At 50.1% G+C, this 23,325-nt stretch overlaps 1 protein-coding gene across 3 annotated transcripts in view; it reads left to right on the top strand.

Moving 5' to 3' along the window:
* Nucleotides 1–273: 273 nt before the first annotated feature.
* Nucleotides 274–23,325, top strand: part of Acacb (acetyl-CoA carboxylase beta) — a 112,726-nt gene continuing 89,674 nt past the window's right edge. Inside the window, exons 1-2 of one of the 3 annotated variants that reach the window (XM_052169135.1) lie at nucleotides 274–666; nucleotides 20,611–21,230. In XM_052169135.1, the coding sequence (XP_052025095.1) occupies nucleotides 20,620–21,230 (611 nt within the window). In that variant the 5' untranslated portion in view covers nucleotides 274–666; nucleotides 20,611–20,619. Of the gene's footprint in view, nucleotides 667–9,865; nucleotides 9,911–20,610; nucleotides 21,231–23,325 lie in introns of those variants that run through there. The other 2 variants (XM_052169137.1, XM_052169136.1) reach the window with 2 other exon arrangements.

The following is a 23,325-nucleotide window of genomic DNA, read 5'->3' as shown; positions in this document are numbered from 1 at the left end:
TCTGTTTCCCTGCCACCGCCAGCTAGCCGGGGTTGAGACCTGGAGATGACCTTTGTCCCACATGCTTCAGAACACCCTGTGACAGCAACAAGGGCCGTTTCCTCTGCTCTCCTCAGCTGTCCCCAGCCAGCCAATCCTGACCAAGAGCCTTGTTTTTTTAATCCCCAAGTCCCAAGGTACTAGAAATATTCCATGAACAGAGTGTGATTCCAGAGGGTCTCGTAAAAACCTTGGGGAGAAGTGCCAGGCCACCTTTGGGGGAACTTTTCTTCTGTCCCTCACTAGTGACTTTCCTTCCCCCTTGTCACTTATGACACCTTGGGCTTAGATGGCTCCTAATTAAGTGTCTAGGAATTTTGAAATAAAGCGAGCTGTGGGGTTGAGTGGACAGGCTCCCAGGGCCCCAGTGCAGCCCCGCTGGGCTGCTGGAAGATCATTTCCTCCCAGCCTGGGTCACTGCTGCCACTCAGTGCCTTCAAGGTTAAATGCTCTGGGGGATATTTTTAAACAGCAGAGGCTGGTTAATCTAGAAGTGACATTTACAGCCTCAGCGGTGAGCCGCCAGCAGCTCAGATCCGGGCCTCGGCCAACTGGAGCTTGAAAAATGTCAACCCCGGATACACAGCTTGGAAGCCATGGGGAAAGGAAGGCGGAAGTGTGAACGCAGTAAGTGAACTGACCCCTGGCCTTGAAGCCAGTCCCCGTGGGATGGGGTGTGTGTGTGTGTGTGTGTGAGCCCCAAACAAAAGCAGCCACTTGAGAGTTTTAGGGGACACTGAGGGAACTGCTGAGCAGTTTGTCATAAAAGCCAGCCTCTGGTTCTGTGTTCCAGGTGCCATTTCCCCTATTATTTCTGTGACTCTTATTTTAAAATAAAAATGGACTTCCATATAGGTGGCTGGCCATCTCTACTTGCCCAGGTCAGGGTGATTCCTGGGGACTCAGAATTATCTTTTATTGTATCTTTGGTTGGTATTTATTTACCCAGGATGTCCTGGAACTTGCCTAGTCATCAAGGCTGGCCTTGAACTCGCAGCTGTCCTCCTGTCTTTTTTTTTTTTTGATATATTTTTAATTTACATTTCAAATGATTTCCCCCTTTCTGGGTCCCCACTCCCCACAAGTCCCATAAGCCCTCTTCCCTCCCCCTGTTCCTCCATCTACCCCTTCCCGCTTCCCTGTTCTGGAATTCCCCTATACTCTTGCACTGAGTCTTTCCAGAACCAGGGGCCACTCCTCCATTCTTTTTGGCCTCCTGTCTTAAAACAAACACTGGCTTCATTCTTCAGTGGAGGCCCAAGTCATGATTGGAGGTGCAGGTCTGGGATTTCCTTCATCCATGATTTCCTCCAAAAGCTCTGGGAAGTGTTGTAGGTGTGCTTTGTCTGTATGGGATTTGTGCAAACCACGTCTGTGTGTGTGTGCACATGTGTGCGTTTTTATCATGCTTTGGTCTAATACAGAAATGGCGGAGGCATCAGCTCTGGTCCTCGGGCTGTGCGGGATATGGGCGTGCTTGCATGTTGAAATGGAGGTGGCCTCTGGATCTTCCTCCAATAGAACCCTGGCAGTCTCCTGTTCTAACTCGACCTCTCAAGCTTCAGCCAGGAATTTCACTTTCAGGGTGGGTTTGTGTGTCCCTAGTTGGGTGTTTGAGCAGTCTGAAATCGCAGCAACCTGAGAAGGCCACACATTCAGTCTTACTCCTGTGTGTGTGTGTGTGTGTGTGTCTGTCTGTGTGTCTGTGTGTGGGGGTGCTCCCAGCAGCTGGGCTGTGGGCTGTGCACCTTCACTCTAGGATTCCAGGGCTCCTGTCACAGAGTCCAGGCTGAGGGCTTGATCTCTGTGGGCCAGGTCTGTGCAGGGTGTTCAATGAGATGACCTTGAGGCTCCGGGGGCAGGGAGAAGCAACAGGTGCTATTTATCCCATTCCTCCGGGTCAGAAGCCAAGCTGCAGAGTTTTCCAGTCCTTCTGCCCTTCTCTGAGCCCTCGTAACCACCCCATGCCCGTGCCCGATCTACAGGAGCAGCCGCCCTCTAGGGAAGACCCTTTAGTCTGCCCAAGCTTGGAGAAAAAGTCCGCCTTTTCTCCTTCTTGAACATTTCTGTTTTACATTTACTTATTTGTGCAGGCATGGAACATGTTGCGGGGTATTTGATCACACTGTGAACCCTGAGATTGTCTCTAGTTGTGTGGTTCAGCCCATAGCACAGATCTGTAATCCCTCTGGCTGGAATGCAGACTCGTCCTTAGTACACACCTTGACTCCCAAACAATTTGGAGAAGGAAGTGACGTCTAATTGAGTGGCAGACAAAGGGATGAATCAGAGAAAGATCTGACAGACTGAGTCAGAGATAGGATACGCCCAACTCTCGAAAGAACAGACAGGAAAAAGAGGCTACTTAGAGAAGCACAGAGCTGGGCAGTGGTGGCACACACCTTTAATCCCAGCTCGTGGGAGGCAGAGGTAGGCAGATTTCTGAGTTCGAGGCCAGTCTGGTCTACAGAGTGAGTTCCAGGGCAGCCAGGGTTACACAGAGAAACCCTGTCTCAAAAAACAGAGAGAGAGAGAGAGAGAGAGAGAGCGAGAGAGAGAGAGAGAGTTGTACAGAGACAACGTGAAGACAGAACAAGCCAGAGAATGAGAAGGACTAGAAGATTAGAACGGATTGGCAGTTTTAGTTTGAGGCCAAGCAGAGCAACTCAGGAGAGGCTGAGAGAGGAGCCAGATTGAAGCAGTCAGCTCGGAGAGGAGTTTGAGCCAGAACAGCTGAGTTGAACCAGCCAGCCAGAGTTCAGAAAGAACTAGAAAGGGTGAGCTTATTCAATAAATAGTCTCAGAGGCTGAAAACGGTCTAGTCTGAGATCAGATGGTACGAAAGCTAGAAGGTTCCATGTACGACACTTGCAGCACTAGGCCTAGGTTTGCAGACAGAGGCAGGAAGCATCAGACAGTTAACAGGCGGGTAAAAGTTACCCTTAAAGCATGTGGAGGCCAGCTGGTTCTCCCTCCCGGCACGTGGAGTCGGAGGGAGCCAACCCGGACGGTCGGGCCTGGCAGCAGGTACCTTTCCTACCTGCTAAGCCACTTGGTTGGCTCTTACTCAGTCTTACGAAGTGAAGGTGGTTTGTGAAAAAGACGGGCATTGAAGGGCGGTTCTGAGCACCTCTCCGTAAACTTCAGAACTTAGGATTGTCAGGTCTGGGGAACGGAGTCACCTGAGTGGAGGGAGGCCTTCCTTATTCTGAAGAAGGACAGGTGACTGAAGCTTTGCCCTACAACGGGGTAGGCACAGTGCGGAGCCGGGCCTGGAACCCACGTTGTCTCTGGGGAGCACGGAGACTTTGTGGTAGGACCTCTCAGAATCTTCTCATTGCGGAGCACCCTGAGGGAGGAGGGATTGTCTGTGATGCGACTTTGGCAGAGGTGTGGACCACCTCACAGGATCTTGGGAGCCTCTGAACAGTGGTGCTGGATGCTTTCCTTGTTTCTATGCTGGGTCCTGGCAGACAGGGGTGTGGTATGGGCAGGAGCTGCACGCAGGAGCTCAGAGTTCTGTGTACCTCAGTCTTCCAGGCTTCTAGTTGAATCAGGATGGGGACAGGGTTGGGGGGACAGAATAGAATTAGGTCAACTGCTAGCTGAGCTGTTACACTCCGCCCAGCTCAGTCCCACCTCCCCTATTTCCTGGATACATGGCTACCAGTATGCCGGTCCATGATTTGATACCAGTATTCCAAAAGAAATTAGAAAGCAGGGGGCTGGAGAGATGGCTCAGCAGTTAAGAGCACTGACTGCTCTTCCAAAGGTCCTGAGTTCAAATCCCAGCAACCACATGGTGGCTCACAACCATCTGCAATGAGATCTGATGCCCTCTTCTGGTGTGTCTGGAGACAGCTACAGTGCACATATAATAAATAAATAAATCTTAAAAAAAAATTAGAAAGCAGAAACCAATAGAGGAAAATAGATATATTTACAGGCTGGCCAGACTAGGGAAAGAACGCAGCTAGCTTCCGGCAGACCTGTGCCGGCCTTGCAGCTGACAGAAGTTAGAAGATCCACAGGGTCTGCTCTGATGCTGTCCCGAGTCCCCTCCTGGGGCGGGGGGTGGGGGGCGGGGGGCGGGGGGCGGGGGGAGGACTCCTGGGCCTCATCCCATATCCCCGAGCAACAGGGGTCTAGAGCATGGAGGTCAGTTTCTGTGGATGCTTGAAGATGGATAAAGGACGCCGGGACACTCCCAGGCAGCCCTCCCTGTCAGCAGCGGGCTGCTGCGTACATCTCAAGGACCTGCTCTGGGCTTCCCAGTCAATACTGGATTTGCGATTGCAAAAGAAATTGTTTACAGAGCCGTCTCAAGCGTCTCAGTGGGAAGAGGCCAGGCAACTCAAGTCACCTGGGAATTCTGTAGAGAAGAAGCAGGCCCAGGTTTTAAGCCCAAGTCTGGTTCCACGGAGTTTACGCCCCTGCCTGGGAGATCCCTGTATACAGGCAGTGGGCCACGCTGCTGCCACATGTGATAAGCCAGGAAAGTCTGACAATCTAACACCTGAAGTGGGAGGAGAGACGCGATGCCTGAAAGTTGTTCCGACCTCCTCATGCTCAGCACCACATCACACGCACACGCGCTTGGGTGTCTCACACACCCAAACTTTTGTGTGAGCTGGGCAGTGGTGGTGCACACCTGTAATCCCAGCACTTGGGAGGCAGAGGCAAGCAGATATCTGAGTTTGAAGCCAGCCTGGTCTACAGGGTGAGTTCTTCCAGGATAGCCAGGGCTACACAGAGAAACCCTGTCTCAAAAAACAAAACAAAACAACAACAACAACAACAACAAAAACAGTGGGGGAAAAGTATCACAATGTGGCTATTAGGTACAATTGTAGGTTTCTTCTGAGCTCACTTTTGAGGTGGGGCCTTCCTTGTCACCTTCCTGCTTCAGCCTCTGGGGTGCTTGGGATCACCACCACACCCAGTTGTCTGTGGCTTTCTTTTATTTAAAGATTTATTTATTCATTATAAGTACACTGTAGCTGTCTTCAGACACCCCAGAAGAGGGCATCAGATCTCTTTCATGTGGTTGCTGGGATTTGAACTCAGGACCTTCAGAAGAGTAGTCAGTGCTCTTAATCACTGAGCCATCGCTCCAGCTCTGTCCCTGGCTTTCTTACAAGATATTTTTGGCTCCTCTGTGGTAAGGGACCAGCCCGGGGCTGGGAGATGGGCTGGAGGCTTGTGTAATGGCCCAAGGGCTCTCAGCAGCTTGATCTTAGATAACGTGCTCAGCACAGCACCTGGAACACTGTAGCCCAGTTAGCATCAGCCAGTTCTGCCCTCTGCCTTCCTCATGTACGAGAAGACCATGATTCAGGAGCCTCAAGAGCCTGGCGAGAACTCGGCCCGCAGAGCAGGCACTTGAACCCACCCTCTAGGCACATCCACGGGAGGTGAGGCGCTGTGTGTAGCATTCTTGGCGTATTTAGTTTTTTTTGTTGTTGTTGTTGTTTTTGTTTTTGTTTTGTTTTTTTTTTTTGAGATTGTCTGGTGTAGTCTAGGCTGGACCCAGGCTTGTATGTAGCAGAGGCTGGCTCCTTATCTTCCTCCCTCTACAGCCAAATACTAGGATTATAGGCATGTGCCACCATGCCCAGGTGGGTTCTTGTTTTGTTTTTTAAATGTTTTCATTAAACAATCCTGGGGAGGTAGGTGTGTCACTGTGTGTGTGGAAGTCAGAAGACAACCAGGGGAAGACAGTTCTCTCCTTACACCATGTGGGGTTCCAGGGATGGAACTCAGGTCTTCAGGCTTTAGTCCCGAACCATTTCATCAGCCCCAGACTTTGGGTTTTGACACAAACCCTGCTCCCTCGGGCCGCCCTGCTCCTACTCGCTGAAGTGGAAGAGGGCTTCCAGCAACAATCCGCAGGCTTGGGTCACGCTTCACACGTGTGCCCGGAACTGCCACTTCCCTGACCTTGCCAAGCTAAAGTAGCCTTTGGGGTGGGTCTCAGTGCCCTTGACCCACATGGTAGCTCTTCCGAGCCTTGTCGCCGCCCCCACGCTCTCACAGCTGCTCCCACGGCAGCTACAGGAAGCTGCAACACAGAGGTGCTAACAGAGTCAGTGCCAAAGATCTGCCCGGGGGGCAGTGGGTAGTGGGCACTGACCCGGATGTTGGATCGAGCACAGCTTGTGGGTTTGTGTCTGGAAAGGGAAAGTTGGGGAGCAGGCTCTTCCTCCTCAGAGGGCCTTTCACCCTAGCGCTCAGTTCCCACCAACACCCAACGCTGTCACCTCAGTTTCAGAGGCTGCTGGAGAGCCCTGGATCTGACCTCTAGAGCTTACTTCTCTGCGCACAGGTTAGACGTTGCACTAGTCCTGCCCCAGGGCCAGCCTGAGGGAGGCCTCAGCCTGTCGGGAGAGCAGCCATCTCTTCTGCACACTTGATAGAAGAGATGTTCACACCCACCAGCTGATAGATACCAGGTAAAGCAAAGGGTGAAATTCCCCGAGGCCAGTCAGGGAGAGGGGTGCGGCTGTCACTGCAGTCAAGAGTGCCAGCCCAAGCAGTTTGAGCTCTGTCAGCCAACAGCCTGCTGAGGGCGCCACCTCCGCCATCTGCACACGTGGAGTTAAGATTCACGTTAACTCCCGGACAGTAGTCAGAGCGTCCTGGGAATTGAACTTAGGACCTCTGCTCACTCTGGCCCTGCTCACTCTGGCCCAAAGATTTATTTATTGTTATATGGGAGTACGCTGTAGCTGTCTTCAGACACACCAGAAGAGGGCATCAGATCCCATGACAGATGGTTGTGAGCAACCGTGTGGTTGCTGGGATTTGAACTCAGGACCTCTGGAAGAGCAGTCAGTGCTCTTACCCACCGAGCTATCTCTCCAATCCAAAATGAGATATTAATACGTGCCTAGGCCGTGCGCTTTGGCTCATTCCCCCACTAGCTCATAACTTATTTAACTAGTCCACGTCTACCACTCTCCTTCCCTCGCAGCCTGCTTCTTCATTCCTATCTCCTCCTTTTTGTTTTTCGAGACAGGGTTTCTCTGTGTAGCCCTGGCTGTCCTGGAACTCACTCTGTAGACCAGGTTGGCCTCGAACTCAGAAATCTGCCTGCCTCTGCCTCCCAAGTGCAGGATCAAAGGTGTGCGCCACCACCACCGCTGGCAACAGGTGGTGCTTACAAGCGGTTCTCCTTACACCCGCGCCTTCTCCATCTAAGCTGCACCAGCGTTCTCATCCATGACGTCCCAACACCTCCAGCACTGCCATGCCAGTGCTCCAGTGCCCAGGGACCTGGCGCCAGCCTCACAATTGCTTATTTTCTGCTTGCTCTAGGCCTGGCCTCTGGGCTTCTCCGGAGAGCCATGTTCTGGCGTGTGGTAGTTGTGGGACCCACCAACTCTCACGGGGCCTCATCTCCAGGCTGCTGCCTTTTCTATTGTTTGTGAGTTTTCTTTTGGGGGTCCAGACAAGACCCCACCCTGAAGCTCAAGGCTGGCTTCGAGCGTGCTGCAGTCTTCCTGCCTCAGCCTCCGCTTCCACAATCAGCTCCTCCTAGCCTGTTGAATAACTGAACTCCACAGCCTGCCGCCTCTGCCTGTGACATATATCATCCGTGTGCCTCCAGACAGGGTGACTGCAGGCAAGCCACCCCCCCCCCCCCCAGCATGTGTTGCTCTTGTAAAGGAGTCTGCTTCTCAGCGCCCATCTGTGAGTTCACAGCAACCTGTAACTTCAGCTCCAAGGGGGACCTGGTGCCCTCTTCTGGTCCCTGTAGGCAAATGCACTCATGTGATTAAACTTATTCAGACATATACATACACATCATTAAAGATAAAATAATTTTTTAAAAAAAGAATACTCTTTGAGCGAGGTGTGATGGTGTATAGACCCATAATCTCAGACCTTGAGAGGCTGAGGTAGAAAGGCCAGTGTTGGGCTGGAGAGGTGGCTCAGCGGTTAAGAGCACTGACTGTTCTTCCAAAGGTTCTGAGTTCAAATCCCAGTAACCACATGGTGGCTCACAACCATCCATAATGAAATCTGACACGCCCTCTTCTGGAGTGTCTGAAGACAGCTACAGCGTACTAACATATGATAAATAAATAAATCTTAAAAAAAAAAACAGTTTAAAAAAACCCTACAGTTAAAAAAAGAAAAAGAAAGGTCAGTGTTAATTCAAAGCCAACCTGGCTACATTGTCAGACTCTGTCCCAAAAAGAAGTGGGGGAGTGGGGAATGGAGAAAGAAACCCAAAACAGAAAAGACCACATGTGGTAGTCCATGCTTTTAATCCCAGAGGCAGAGAGAGGCGCATTCTGTGAGGTCAAAACTAGTCTGGTCTACATAGCTAGCCAGGGCCACATAATGAAACCCAATAAAGAAAAAAAGCATTTTCTTTATTTTGCAGAACACCCGTCTCCCTGAAACCCTTTCCAGAAAAGCCCGAAGTGTGGGGTCTGCTCCTATTCCTTTGCGTTCGGTCCCTTAGACAGTGTAGATTTAGAGGCAAGCCACTACGGTAGGACATCAACAATACACCCAACATGACTTCCTTTGGAGACAAGATGTTTTATCTTTTTTTAGTTGCATTTACTTATTTAGTTTGCGTGTATATGTGTGGGTGTGGCCACCATTGCACGCGTGCAGTTGTCAGACAACAGCAACTTGTGACGGTGTTTCTCCTTCTACCTTGTGTGCCCACGGCTGGAGCTGCCTGCCTGCTCCTGTTTAGGATAGCCACTAAGATTGTCACCAAAAGTGACCACACAGGCTCGGCTGATTCTCACAGTAATCCCAGGAGGTGGGTGCAGGTGAGGATTGTCTCTTTTCTAGGTGAGGGACCCCAGTTCAGAATGAGGTCAAAATCTGCCCAGGATAAAGTTCTTCCTGAGTCTCAGAGCGTCTCACTCTGCCCCGGGCTCTCCGTGAAGATAGCACGCGGACAGCTGGGCGGTGGTGACGCACGCCTTTAATCCCAGCACTCAGGAGGCAGAGGCAGAGGCAGGCCAGTTTCTGAGTTTGAGGCCAGCCTGGTCTACAGAGTGAGTTCCAGGACAGCCAGGGCTACACAGAGAAACCTTGTCTCAAAAAAAAAAAAAAACCCACAAAAACAACAACAACAAAAAAGATAACACGTGGGCTGCGTGTGACATTGGGCTTCTGTTTACTTGGACAGGAAGCAGAGTGGACACCTGGTCCCCCTGCATCAGGCTGCATGGGAGAGGCTTTGCAGAAATACCATGGCCTCTGATACCCTTGTCCGCATAGGCAGGGGTGTAGTTGAGCCATCCTCAGGGGCAGTGTGTACCCTAGGGGTCAGAGTTGGCTCTGTGCTGCCCTCCTGGCAGCTGGGGAGCCCTTGGCCGCCCACTCTCTATTCTGACACTATCACCTCTTTTTCCATTGTGTCCAAGGTGGCCCATCCCAAGAAAATGCTGAACATATTCTCGCAGGTGCCCGAGGGCAGAGGAAAGGACAATTGTAAGGTGGCTCAGCAGAGGCCACCTGCACTGGTTGGTGGGAACGTTTCAAATGGATTCCAGAGACGTGGACTTAGGCAAGGAGAACGGTTGCGTGAGCGTGAAGAGGCTTAAGCAGGGCTGTGTAGCAAGCCAGGAGGAGGTGGCCTTCTGTGCTGGCAAGCCTCAGACCATGGAGAGAGCCAAGGGAGGCGTGAAGCAGGGCCAGGACAGTGGCAGCAGGTAAGGCTGTGCTGCAGGGAACTCCAACTCCGAGTACCAGCCAAGCCCCTCCCCTGTGGCCTGACACAGCACACCACAGCCTCCTGCTGAAAGGTGACACTCAGAAGGCTGGGCTCCCTTAGTCACCCTGTGGGCACTTGTGGGACTCTCCTGAGAATGGAACTGGTGGCCATGTCCCCAGTTTGGTAAGTGGCCCCAAACACTCAGGAACTAAACCGGGTGGGAGAAAAAAAGTCCAAGTAGAGACGGGGACTGCAGGATGCTGACATGCTGCTCCTGTCCTTCCAAGACCTCGGCTAGACTGGGTGAATGTTATTTTTGGAGGGGGGTGAGGGGGAATGGGGGCAAGCCCTCCGCCTGCTGCCTGCACTGTGGTGTTGGCCACTGGCCAGCGCCTGCTGGAGACCGGCAGCTTCCTGCATTGGTCATGGGAGGCTCGAGGCCTGATGGCTCCGGCACCAGACAGGTGTTGCTTGGGTTTGAATTGCAAGACGTAAAAATAAGCTTTAGGGGGTGTGGCTTAGCTGAGCATTTGCCTCATGGTGCACAAGGTCCTGGGTTTGAGTGTAGCCCTGGCGGAAAAAAAGAGAAGAAACTAAATAAAAAGAACTTTGACCAGCAACCAGTTTGGGGGTCAGCTAGGTCATGTGTATGTGGTGGTGGGGGAGCAGCCTCCTGGGGAGCAGATGCTCACTGGGAGGTCAGGCCCTCCTCTAGTCTCTGCTGTTCAGACCACCAGCTGGTCTGGGTCTGCCGCCCTTTCTTAAAGGCACACAACCAGACGTGGAATCTCAGCACAGCTTGTGGCACCTTGGGTCGTATGAGAATCATGCGTGTCTATGTGTCGGCGGGGGAGGGTGTGGGTGTTGGGCTAGGACTTGAGCTGGGCTGAGTGACTGAGCTTTTCTGAGTCACAGGTGTCCAAACTATGAAGTGAAGAATCCGGTAAGGACAGGCTCGTGACGGTGATGTTCTGGGATGGGAGGGGTGGGCCGAGGAGGCTGAAGGCCCTCCGCGGGCACAGGTGTGTGGAAACTGAGTGTGTGCAGAGACGTCGTTCTAAGTACCGCCAGGGCAAGGAGGGGATTCTGCATTTTTTTTAGAGAGGGAAGCAGGCCCAAAAGAGGAGGTTGGCAGATTTCTCTTTTTTTCTTTTTGGTTTTCTGAGACAGGGTTTCTCTGTGTAGCCCTGGCTGTCCTAGAACTCACCCGGTAGACCAGGCTGTCCTCGAACTCAGAAATCCACCTGCCTCTGCCTCCCAAGTGCTGGGATTAAAGGCGTGCGCCACCACCGCCCGGCTGGCAGCTTTCTCAAACAGTTTCCACGCATATACGCACTTGGTAGTCTTCTGTCCTGGTGACCTTGGTCCTATGCTACAACAAGAAAGAAAGAAAGAAAGAAAGAAAGAAAGAAAGAGAGAGAGAGAGAGAGAGAGAGAGAGAGAGAGAAAGAAAGAAAGGAAGGAAGGAAGGAAGGAAGGAAGGAAGGAAGAAGAGAGGGGAGAGGGGAGAGAGGGAGAGAGAAAAGGAAGGAGGGAAACAGAGAGAGAGAGAGAGAGAGAGAGAGAGAAATGGTCGTTGTGGTGCACAGCATTTGGGAGGCAGAGGCAGGTAGGTCTCTGTGAGTTCAAAGCCAGCCTGGCCAACACTGTGAGACTTTGTCTCTAAATAAATACTTATTTAAGTAAGTCAATAAGAAAATCAGGGAAACCCTTAGGGTTTCCACGTGGGTAACCCTGGCAAAGCTTGGTATTAGAATCACTGCTCCCTGTCAGGATAGGATTAATATTATGGAGTACGTTGAGGCCAGGAAGGGCCGGCTACTCCGTTCATTAGCGTCTTCAGGTTTGATCACAGCAGCTTGGTCCGCGCCCCAGTCATCAGCCACGTTTGTGTGCGCCCACCTGTCCACTTAGGCACTCAGTCCCCCTCTTGGCCCACCACCTGCCCATCTGGGTTAGTTTTCCTTCTGCTGTAACAAAGTACCCGATGCTGGATATTTTGTGAAAAAAAATTATTTAAAGCAAAATACTGGAGGTCTAAGAGCACCGTCCTAGTTTCTGTTTGACTCTGGTTGGAGCCCTCCAGTGGTCATAAGAGGGTAGACGGCCTCCTCATGGGAACACATGAACACGTGAGGCAGGAGGCCAGCAGGATTCGGGAGCCAGCTCACTCTTTCCCACAAAGACCTCTGTCACCCAGAGACCAGCACTAGTCCTTTCTGGAGTAGGCTGTGTCTCCTCACCACCGTCATCCTAGCTGGGGACAAGCTCCCAGCACATGACCCTCTGGGGCACAGCATAGCCATAGTCCCAGGCTGCTGGCTGTTCTAGGCAGCTGTCTCTTCTCCCAGGCAGTCAGCATTTCCTAAGCTGGTTCCGTGGGGTTTGCATAAGAAAAAGCTTGCGCCATCTCCTGGGCTTCCCGGCTGGAGTAGGCAGAAGGGCATCAGATCACCGAAGGTCCACTCCAGCTCAGTGTCTTCATTGCCGCCCTGCCCTGCCCTTTCTCTGGCAACAATTTAAATATGGTGGGTTTTTTTTTTTTATTTGTTTGTTTCTTTGTTTTTCGAGACAGGGTTTCTCTGTGTAGCCCTGGCTGTCCTGGAACATACTCTGTAGACCAGGCTGGCCTTGAACTCAGAAATCCGCCTGCCTCTGCCTCCCAAGTGCTGGGATTAAAGGCGTGTGCCCGGCCACTATTTCTAATGTGGTACTATTTCATACATACACATGTGCAACCTGCCAGACAGCGGCCTTCCCTGGGTCAGGATGTTTCTCTGGTTCCTTCCTGCAAAGCCGTGGGGCGGCATCAGCTCATTCCATCCTGCGTCTCCCCTGACAACCCCCGAGTTACCATGATGGAATCTGTGCCTGCCGTCCACAGTTAAGGCAGTCTGAGCCCTGAGAGGAAAAGAGACAAGAAGAGATCATGGCAGTGAAGGTGTGTGAGTGTGTGTGTGATGAGACTGGTCTCTCAGCAGAAGCCAGGGGCGGAAGGGCCCTGATCCCTGCTGTGCCCTCCTGCCTGAGGAACCTGTTGGACCTCTGAGGATGCCACAGTCGCTTCTGCAACCTTCTGGCAATGCTGTCTGTCAATGAACTCAGGAGAATCTTTTTTCCTGAGGGCTTGTGTGTTGAGAGCACCTGATGGAGGCCTTTCTTGCTGATGTGTTACAATTTACTCAGGGCAAGAGAGGTATTGTTCGAAATGAACTCCAGCCAGGTGGAGTGACGCATGCCTTTAATCCTAGCACTTGGGAGACAGAGACAGAGACAGGCAGATCTTTGTGAGTTTAAGTCCAGCCTGGTCTACAAAGTGAGTTCCAGAACAGCCAGGGTTATATAAAGAGACCCTGTCTCAAACACACACACACACACACACACACACACATACACACACACACAGTCAGTTTGGCTTCAGACATTTCCAGTTCAATTTCCAGAAGCAAGGGGGGGGGGGGGAGCCAGAAGGGGAACGGCATAGCATTAGAAAGACTGGTATCCACCCCATCGCAGTTTTTGACCCTCGTGGCACATGTCTTAATTTCTGGAGACATTTAGAAAATTATGCATATATGTTCACATATGCAGGCTTGTGCATGTCATTGCTTGCGTGGAGGTCAGAGGACAACCTGAGGGAACCAGTTCTCTCCTTCCACCATGTGGGCCCTGGGCACTGAACTCATCTGGGATCAGGCTTGGCAGCAACTGCCCTTAGTGGTTGAACCATCTTGTTGACCCTGGGGGCATTTTTGGTTGTCACAACCAAGGGAACAAAAACTAACGTCATCTCTTGGGCAGAGCAGAGGCTTGCACTGTAGAGCACGGGAAATCTGTGCAAAATGCCCCAGTGCAGAGTTCTCTAGCCTCAAATGCCAATGGCTCAGGGAGTGAGACTCCCAGGGAGTGAGGGGGGGAGGAAGAAGCCTTGGAGTGTCTGGTTCTCCTGAGATCAAGCTAAGGGTGGGATTGCTGGATCTCATGGTGATTTGGAGTTCTGACTTATTTATCTATTTACATATTTGAGATAGAGTCCCAAGTGGGTTAGCCTTCAGCTCACTGTAAGTGGGCTAGCCTCTGTGTACTGGCTAATTTTGTGTGTCAATTTGACACAGGCTGGAGTTATCACAGAGAAAGGAGCTTCAGTTAGGGAAGTGCCTCCATGAGATCCAGCTGTGGGGCATTTTCTCAATTAGTGATCAAGTGGGGAGGGCCCCTTGTGGGTGGTACCACCTTTGGGCTGGTATTCTTGGGTTCTATAAGAGAGCAGGCTGAGCAAGCCAGGGGAAGCAAGCCAGTAAGGAACATACCTCCATGGCCTCTGCATCAGCTCCTGCTTCCTGACCTGCTTGAGTTCCAGTCCTGACTTCCTTTAGTGATGAACAGCAATGTGGAAGTGTAAGCTGAATAAACCCTTTCCTCCCCAACTTGTTTCTTGGCCATGATGTTTGTGCAGGATAGAACCCTGACTGAGATGGTGTGTGATGTTCGGAACCCCTGACTGAGACGGTGTGTGATGTGGTCTCGCGCTCCACCGCACGGGTTGTGGGAACTGAACTCACTATATCAAGCTTGGCAGCGAGCAGCTACTCCCTGAGCTACCCCGACAGCCTGAATTTTAAAAACTTTGACGAAGTCAAATATGTCAGTTTTTAAAGTGTTGCTCACATCTTCTGAACCACATCTAAGAATCCATCATGAAACCATCTTTGGGGTGGTTTGAAAGTTTTCTAGATTTTCCTAGACTAAGGCCTTTGGCCTGTTTTGAGTTGATTATGAAGTCATATGGAGCAGGGGTCCAGCCTCATCCATCTGCATGTGACAAAGACATTGTTCCAGTGGAAGTGACTGTGGCCTTGTCGCAAGCATGGCTTCCGTCTGAGTCTCATGTCTGGGCCTCCTGTCTCTGCTTCAGTACCACCATTCACTGTAGCTCCACAGTTATATGTTTTCTTTGGGGATCACACCTAGGGCCTTGTGCATGCCCCACGAGCCTGGCTACTGGGCTGGCCCTGTAGAAGACTGGGAATTGTTTGTGATTTAGAGGGAAAAAATTGAGACATAGTTTCATATAGTCCAAATTGGCATCAAAGATCTACATCCATGTGGCCAGCAGTTATCTGGAACTTCTGATCTCTCTCCTCAAGCCGTCCACTCAAGGCCATTCTAGGCCTGTGTCAACATTCAGAGTCTTCTGCAGTCCTGGGGACTGAACCCAGGGCCTTGTGCATGCTGGGTGGACCCAGTGCCCACCGAGCCCCAGCCTCAGACATTTGTTCTTTTAAACATTGTTTTGCTTGTTGGAACCCCTTGAAGTCTCATGTCAATCTTTGTGTCACATGGGATGGTGGGGCTAGCTCAGCAATAGCAAGTTTTCAACTCCTTGGATACATTGTGTGTGTATGTGTGTGTGAGAGAGAGAGAGAGAGAGAGAGAGAGAGAGAGAGAGAGAGAGAGACTGTAAATTGAGTTTCAGCTTGCTAGTTGCTTGTGTATAGAAACCCGATTGATTCTGGTGATTTTTTTTTGATCCCACAAATTAAACTTATTGCCTGTGGTAGTTCTTAACTTCTGTCTCTCCGGATCTTTGGGACTGTCTATGTGGCACCGAGTCTTCTGCAGACAGCCTGTCTTTCCTTTCTCCTCTTCATGTAGGTGCTTGCTCTGGGTAGAGCTCCGTCCAGGTGGCCCTTCCTGTCTTGTCTCTGGTCTTAGGAGATACATCATTGGTTTTGAGGTTCCCGTCTGTTGCTGGTTTCCTAAATGTTTTTTTTTTTAAAATCATGAGGAAGTATGAGATTGTATCATGTGTGTATGTGTGTGTGTGTATGTGTATGTGTGTGTGTTTTCTCTTTTGTGCCATTAATGTGACCTGTCACCTGACATTGAGTCACCCTAGATCTGCTTTTCTTTAAAAAGAAACTTGATGACCTAAAAAGAAAATAGAACCCTGAGTCTCTGCTGTACCCAGAACTAGTCCCTGTTCAGGGATCTAACTGCCAAGCGGTCATGAGGTCCGCACACAGCACCGACATTTCCAGGAAACCTCAAGAACTCTTCCCGGTTCCCTAAAGAACATTTTGTTGAAATCACAAAGGACGATGCCATTTAGACACCCCAGGGATCTGTCCAAGCCGTGGGCTGTGACTTTGTAGCTCTTCTAACATACCCACGGCGGCATTGGCTCATGTGTTTTGCAAATGCTTGAGACAGCCCAAGGCCCCACACGTGCCCGGCAGCACCCCACCGCTCAGCTAAAGCCCCAGTGGGAAGATTTCATTTAAAGATGTTGAAACATATTCAGGTCATGATTTTTAAAAAGATTTAATCATTTGATGTATGTGTGTGCTCACGTGGGTACACGGCGTGTATATGGCGGTCAGAAGACAGCTTTCCTGGGTGTGTTGTGCCAGGAAACTTCCATGAACCCCAAAGTCCACCAATGCAATCCAACGCAATCGCCCTAGGGTCTCTTTATTCAAGGTGGGGCTTGGGCCACCACTGCCTCTGACTCAGGAGAACGGGAGGAGCCTCAAGCCCAGTTTCAGGCAAGCATTTGTAGAGCCAAGAAGCGGGTGTCTAGCCTGGCACACATCTGATTGGAAGGGAGGATCATGGCCTTTAACGTAATTGACTGGTGCAGGAGCCAAACCATAAACTTCACTTCTGCTTCCCTCCTGATTAGTTGTTAGGAAGTGAAGTGCCGGGTGGGCTTGACCAGAAGGGGCAGATTTGTTGGGGGTAACCTGGAAGCTGGTGCTAGACGCAAGTCTCTTTTCCTTTAAAGATTTATTTATTTTATGTATTCACCGTTGCTCTCTTCAGACACCCCAGAAGAGGGCATCAGAACCCATTACAGATGTTTGTGAGCCACCATGTGGTTGCTGGGAATTGAACACAGGACCTTCGGAACAGCAGTCAGTGCTCCTAACCACTGGGCCATCTCTCCAGCCCTTAGGTCAGGTTCTCTAAGATGGAGTCTGAACCCAGAAGATCTGGTCTTTCAGGTATTGGCTCTTTCTGCCTGTTGTTTTTTGAGGCAGTGCCTCTCTTATTTTTTCCCCTTGGTCGCCGCACCCACACATTTGGGTGACTCTCCTGCCTCTCCTCCTGTCTCACTGTAGGAGCACCGGGCTCACCTATGTGAGCCACCACTCCCAGCTTTTCATTTGGATTCTAGGGATTGAACACAGGTCTGTGGCTTACACAGCATATTTACTTGCTGAGTCATCTCCCTGGCCGTAAATCCATTTTTTTTTAGGACATTTCCATCAGACAGTAATTATCTGCTCATCAGAGGGCAGAGCTGTGCGGAAGGAATATCTGTCGTCTCTCTCTCTCTCTCTCTCTCACATACACACACACACACACACACACACACCACACACACACACCCACACCACACACACACACACCACACACACACACACACACACACACACACACACACACACACACACGCACCACACACACACCACACACACACACCACACACACACACACACATGCTTGCTCAGCCCTCGGTTCGGGCTGTACACCAGAACCCAAGGTGTTGTTGAGTGTCCATTCTAGTTGTGACCACCTTGGTCAGAGTGCTGGACCTGGGTCAAGATGGAGTCCATCTTCCTCCAGGCCATGAGGACAGCACACACACGGAAGCTGGAGACAGAGCCAGCCACAGCAGAAACTCTTATCTTCCTGGGTGGTTGAATCCAGGAACCTTTACAGATACCCAAATCCCTGCATACAACGCGTGCTTGTCTCATGCCTACAGAGCCCAATCTCTGGGTGATTTACGGTACTAAATCACCCTGGTTCTAGTAAACGCTATGCAGAGAGCCATTAGGTGCACTGTTTAGAGAACAATAGAACAATAAGATAGAAAAGTCTGTGCAGTGCAGGGCCAATTTCTTCTAAATGTTTTCACATTAGTTAATTAAAACTGTAGAGAAGCCTGGTGGTGGTGGCGGTGGCGCACGCCTGTAATCCCAGCACTCTGGGAGGCAGAGGCAGGTGGATTCTGAGTTCGAGACCAGCCTGGTCTACAGAGTGAATTCCAGGACAGCCAGGGCTATACAGAGAAACCCTGTCTTGAAAAAAACCAAATCCCCTCTCCCCCTCTCCCCCCACAAAAAAAATGAATACATAAAACTGCAGAGAAGCTAACCCCATAGCTAAAGTTATTTACATAGTATGCAAATAATTCACACAGCATACCGCTTATTAGCATAACATGCATGTCATTTGTATAATATGGAAGTCATTTATACAGCATACAAATCATTTACACAGCATGTAAGTAATTTGCATAGTGATTTGAACTTATGACCTCTGGAAGAGCAGTCAGTGCTCTTAACTGCTGAGCCATCTCACCAGCCCCACACAAACCATTTGTGTAGCATATAAATAATTTACATAACATACAAGTCATTTGCATAGCATACAAGTCATTTGCACAGCATATAAGTAATTTACATACAAATAAGTAATTTATATGCAAATAATTTACATGGTATACAAGCCATTTACCTGGCATACAATTCATTTACAGAGAATAGAATCCACTCATGGAATGAAGAAACTAGCAGGGGCTGGAGCGCTGCTGAGCCTTTAAGAGCCTGGGCTGCTCTTGCAGAGGACCTGAGTTCAAATCCCAGCGTCCTCATGGTGGGTCACTAACACCCTAACTCCAGGGGATCGGATGTTCTCTATTGACCTCAGAGGGCACCGGGCACACGGGTGTACATGCATACACGCAGGCAAAATACTCGTAAAATAAATCCTTAAAGAACAGGACAAGCCAACGTTGCCGGAGGGTTCAGACTGGGGTCATCACAGCCAGTCTCAGGACGGGCTCATCCACCCAAACAAAACAGAGATGACACACGTTTTAGCTGCGCCCCGCGCCCCACTGTCCCTCCGTAACAGCTAATCTTCTGTCTGTATGGACTGGCTTAGTGTGGATAGTTTGAAGAAACAATTATATTCTGTGGTTTTTCGGTTTTTCATGGTTGGCATAAGGGTTTCCAATTCATCCACATTGTAGTGTGGGTGACACTGCATCCCCCCCCCTTTTTTAAAGATTTAATAAAAAAGAGAGCAAGAAGATTTAATAAAGATTTAATGAATCTTTTTTAAAAGGGGAGGGGCAGAGAGATGGCTCAGCAGTTAAGAACACTGACTGCTCTTCCAGAGGTCCTGAATTCAAATCCCAGCAACTACATGGTGGCTCACAACCATCTATAATGGAATCCTATGCCCTCTTCTGGTGTGTCTGAAGACAGCTACAGTGTACTCATATACATAAAATAAGTAAATAAATCTTAAAAAAAGAAGAATACTTGAGTTGTTTCCATGTTTTGATATACTAAATCATGCTTCTAGAACAAAGTCCTTGACAGTACCTTCTTTAGTTCTTTCTTGTGCGGCTTCTGTTGAGCATGTGTTGGTGTGTGATCTTAAAACATCTGAGACTATGTATTTTATAAAGAACAGATATGTTCATTTACATAGAATAGAATCCACTCATGTAATGAACAAACTATCAGGGGCTGGAGCGCTGCTCAGAGGTTAAGAGCATAGGCTGTTCTTCCAGAGGACCCAGGTTCAATTCCCAGCGCCCACATGGTGGCTTACAACTGTCTGAAACTGCAGTTCCGGTGGGTCAAATGCCCTCACACATACATACATGCAGGCAAAACACTGGACGTACATAAAATAAAAACAGGTAAATTATAAAAAAGGAACAGATATGTCTTTTAAAGAGACTGATTTATTTTAATTTTGTTTTAAAGAAATGTTTTTATTTTGTACTTCTTTTATTTATTGAGACTATGATATAATTATATCATTTTCCCTTCTCTTTCCTCCCTCCAAACCCTCCCTTAAGCCCCTTCTTGCTCTCTTTCTAATTCGTGGTCTTTTTTATATCAGTTATTGTTACATACATACATATATATGTATATATACATATACATGAATATATGTGTATATAGGAATATGTATATATATGTGTGTATACACAAACACATATTTTATATATATACACATATCCCTAAATATCTAAGTACAACCTACTCAGTCCGTCTAATGTTACTGGTGTGTGTTTTCAGGGCTGATCATTTGGTATTGATAACCAGTTGGCCTGCCCTTCCCTCAGGAAGACTGTTTCTCCTGTTCCCAGCATCCTTAGCTGCCCATAGTTCTTTGTGTCAGGTTGAGGCTTGGTGTCTCTCCCCTGGTCTATTTATTTTTATTTTATTCATATGAGTATCTTGCCTGCACATATACACGTGTACCACATGTATGCTCGGAGCCTTCTGAGGTCAGAGGAGGGCATGGGATCCCCAAAACTGGAATTCGAGCTGGTTGTGAGCTGCTATGCGGGCACTGGGAATTGGAGCCAGGTCTTCTGAAGGACAGCCAGTGCTCTTAGCGGCTGAGCCATTTCCCTAGCCCCAAGAATAGATCCCTCCTTCCTGGTTTGAGTGTGGGAAGGCCAGGGTTGAAAAGCTTGTGTTAAATGAGATGAGATGAGTTGTGCCTCACCCCGTGGTGCAGGCAGATAGACAAGGGAGCAAGAGACCTGCCCTGTGACTGCACACCCTTCCCCACCACCATGTTTTTCCTGCTTGCTTCCTGACACCATTCATTGAGGATCGCAAAATGAACTCCGGGAACCCACATTCAAACCACAGCAGATCCCCACATCTAGGTTAGCAACACGCCCTGGGCCACAGGCACGGGGCTGAGTCAGAGGAGAACTCCATCTCTGTTCCTTGTACCTCCTCCAGCACAGGGACCCCCAATACCCTTGCCCCACGTGCCACGTTAGGAGAGAAGTCTGTTGATCCTACTATAAACTCTCTTCCTTCCCTCGACAGGCTGTCTGAATGGTCTTGCTTCTCTTTCTGACTTGCCTGGTTTTTTCCTGCCTCACTTTGTCCTGGCTGAAAATCTGGGGGAAGATGACAGACTCGAAGCCGCTCCCCGACAGTAAGGCGGAAGCAAGCCTCCTTTCAAGTGAGGAGCAGCTACAGAACCATGGCGACTGCGACTGCGCCACGCCCGACGGGGAGGAGCTGGACTCCCACAGAGGTCCCAGAGATGCCGGTCAGCAGAGGAACTCCCCGCCCAGCTCAGACCAGAAGCCCCCGAGGAACCCACTGTCTTCCAGTGACACCTGGTCAGAACTCCAAACCAACAGGAGAGCCGCCCCCGGCTCAGAGGTTCCAGATGCCAACGGGTTGTCCTTCCCAGCCAGGCCCCCGGGCCAGAAGACAGTATCCCCCTCCAGAGAGGACAAGAAGCAGGCACACATCAAGAGGCAGCTGATGACCAGCTTTATCCTGGGCTCCCTGGATGACAACTCCTCAGACGAGGACCCTAGCGCCGGCTCCTTCCAGAACTCCTCCCGGAAGGGCAGCAGGGCTAGCCTGGGCACTCTGTCCCAGGAGGCTGCATTGAACACAAGTGATCCAGAGTCTCACGCACCTACTATGAGGTAATGGACCTTCTCTTTATACCGGGTGTTAGATTCGTATCACTGATTTGCAGTGGGATTTGCTGCTTCTTTCCTTGGTTCTACCCTCTCATCTTCTAATGCATGCGTGTTAGAAGCCATGTTGAAGGGGTAGCCATGTTGAAGAGAGGAATTCTGACTTCTTTGCTTCCTGTTCCCTCCTTTCAGAATTACTGATTGTACACCTGCCGTGTGCACCTGCTGTGTGCATCTGGTATATGCACCTGCTGTGTGCACCTGGTGTTTTCACCTGCTGTGTGCACCTGGTGTTTGCACCTGCTATGTGCACCTGATGTTTGCATCTGGTATATGCACCTGCTGTGTGCACCTGATGTTTGCACCTGCTGAGTGCACAGGGCCCCATGCCAGGAAAGTGGCTTTCCAGAGCTCTCAGCCAAGCTGGGACCAATGATCTTTTTTTTGTTTGTTTGTTTGTTTTTGGTTTTTTTCGAGACAGGGTTTCTCTGTGTAGCCCTGGCTGTCCTGGAACTCACTCTGTAGACCAGGCTGGCCTCGAACTCAGAAATCCACCTGCCTCTGCCTCCCAAGTGCTGGGATTAAAGGCATGTGTCACCACTGCCTGGCTGGGACTGATGATCTTGTGGGTGACAAGTTAGCAGTTAAAAAACCCCAGGTGATCACTGGAGGGAGAGCCTGCTCTCCCTGCCTCTTTTCTTCCTTCCTTCCCTCATCCAACAGGAAACTAATCCCCACTGGTGCCTAAGCAACAGAAGCGCAACTACTGTCACCTGCTATCAACTCTGTTGTTAAAACCAAAACCTGCAGAGTTGCTGCGGGTGTGACTGTGTGTGTGTCTGTGTGCATGGAGCATGCGACTGTGTGTGTGTGTGTGTGCTGTGTGTGTGGAGTGTGCCCATGCAACCGTGCCAGTGTGGAGGTCAGAGGACAACTCTCTGGTCAGTTATGAGGGTGGAACTCAGCACACTGTGCTTTGCTGGTCCCTGCCTTTCCCCTTATTTTGAGGCAGGCTCTCTCTCTGAGCTGGCCACTCCCTGCTTCAGTACACTGGCTGGCGGGTGAACCCCTGGGATCCTGCTTCCTCTACCACCCCAGAGCTGAGTTACAGATGCCTATTAGAGCCACATCTGGCTTTGAAGAATCCAAACGCAGATCCTTGTGCTTTTGCGGCATGTGATTTCCAATGGAACCACTTTCCAGCCTCTTCCTTCCTTCCTTCCTTCCTTCCTTCCTTCCTTCCTTCCTTCCTTCCTTCCTTCCTTCCTTCCTTCCTTCCTTCCTTCCCGTGTAACAGAGGGTGTCCTCGATCCTCTGATCTCTTCCCTCTGCCTCCTGAGTGCTGAGATTTCAGGCACGGGCCGTCACACCTGGCCAATGAAATAGTCTAATTATACAAAGTGTAGACCACTCCCAGTAGCTAGTGGTTATCTCATAGGAACCCAGTGGTCAGGAGGATCTAATTGTATAAACTGGTTTACCAAGTCAGCAGGCTGGTCAAAACTGTAACATTGTTGTTGTTTCCTGAGTCTTAGAGTCCCAAGGGTTGTGAGGATTCAAATTCACCCAATCAATTATTTCCAACATTTTTAGCAAGAAGACCAAGCATTTACTAAATAGCCAGTTAAAAATAACGGCGGGAGCTGGGTGAATGTCTGCAGTCCCAGCTCGTGGGAGCCTGATGCTGCGGAAGGAAATCCAGACTAGAGGTTTAGCTGAATGCCTCCGGCTTTTTCCCACTTCAAAGACAGATGTTGAAGGCCTGGGAGGAGGCCTGGGTGTCTGTCCAGGACTCTGACCTTAGGACACAACTGTGGCAGAAATGGCCCTGCCAGTGGCTCTGTTGTCCTTATGGTTTCCGATCAAGCCCTCTGGCCACAGCTCTGCTCTGTGGCCTGTGCCCTCATAGCTTCTTCCTGCTAGGTTAGCAGCGGCAGGCGGAAGCTCCTTCCTGCCTGTCCTCTCTTTCTGACTCTTGGCTCCTTTCACACTAAAGGTTTCTTTGTTCCCACCTGGGCTGGCTGTTCTGCTGGGAGGGAGATGTGTGTGTGTGTTCTCTTCCTCCTTTTTTTTTTTTTTTTTGAGACAGGGTTTCTCCTCT

Source organism: Apodemus sylvaticus, chromosome 22, assembly GCF_947179515.1.
Source record: "Apodemus sylvaticus chromosome 22, mApoSyl1.1, whole genome shotgun sequence".
Lineage (NCBI taxonomy): Eukaryota > Metazoa > Chordata > Mammalia > Rodentia > Muridae > Apodemus > Apodemus sylvaticus.
The sequence above is the reverse complement of the archived record's forward strand: the minus strand, read 5'-3'. Positions and strand labels throughout refer to the sequence as shown.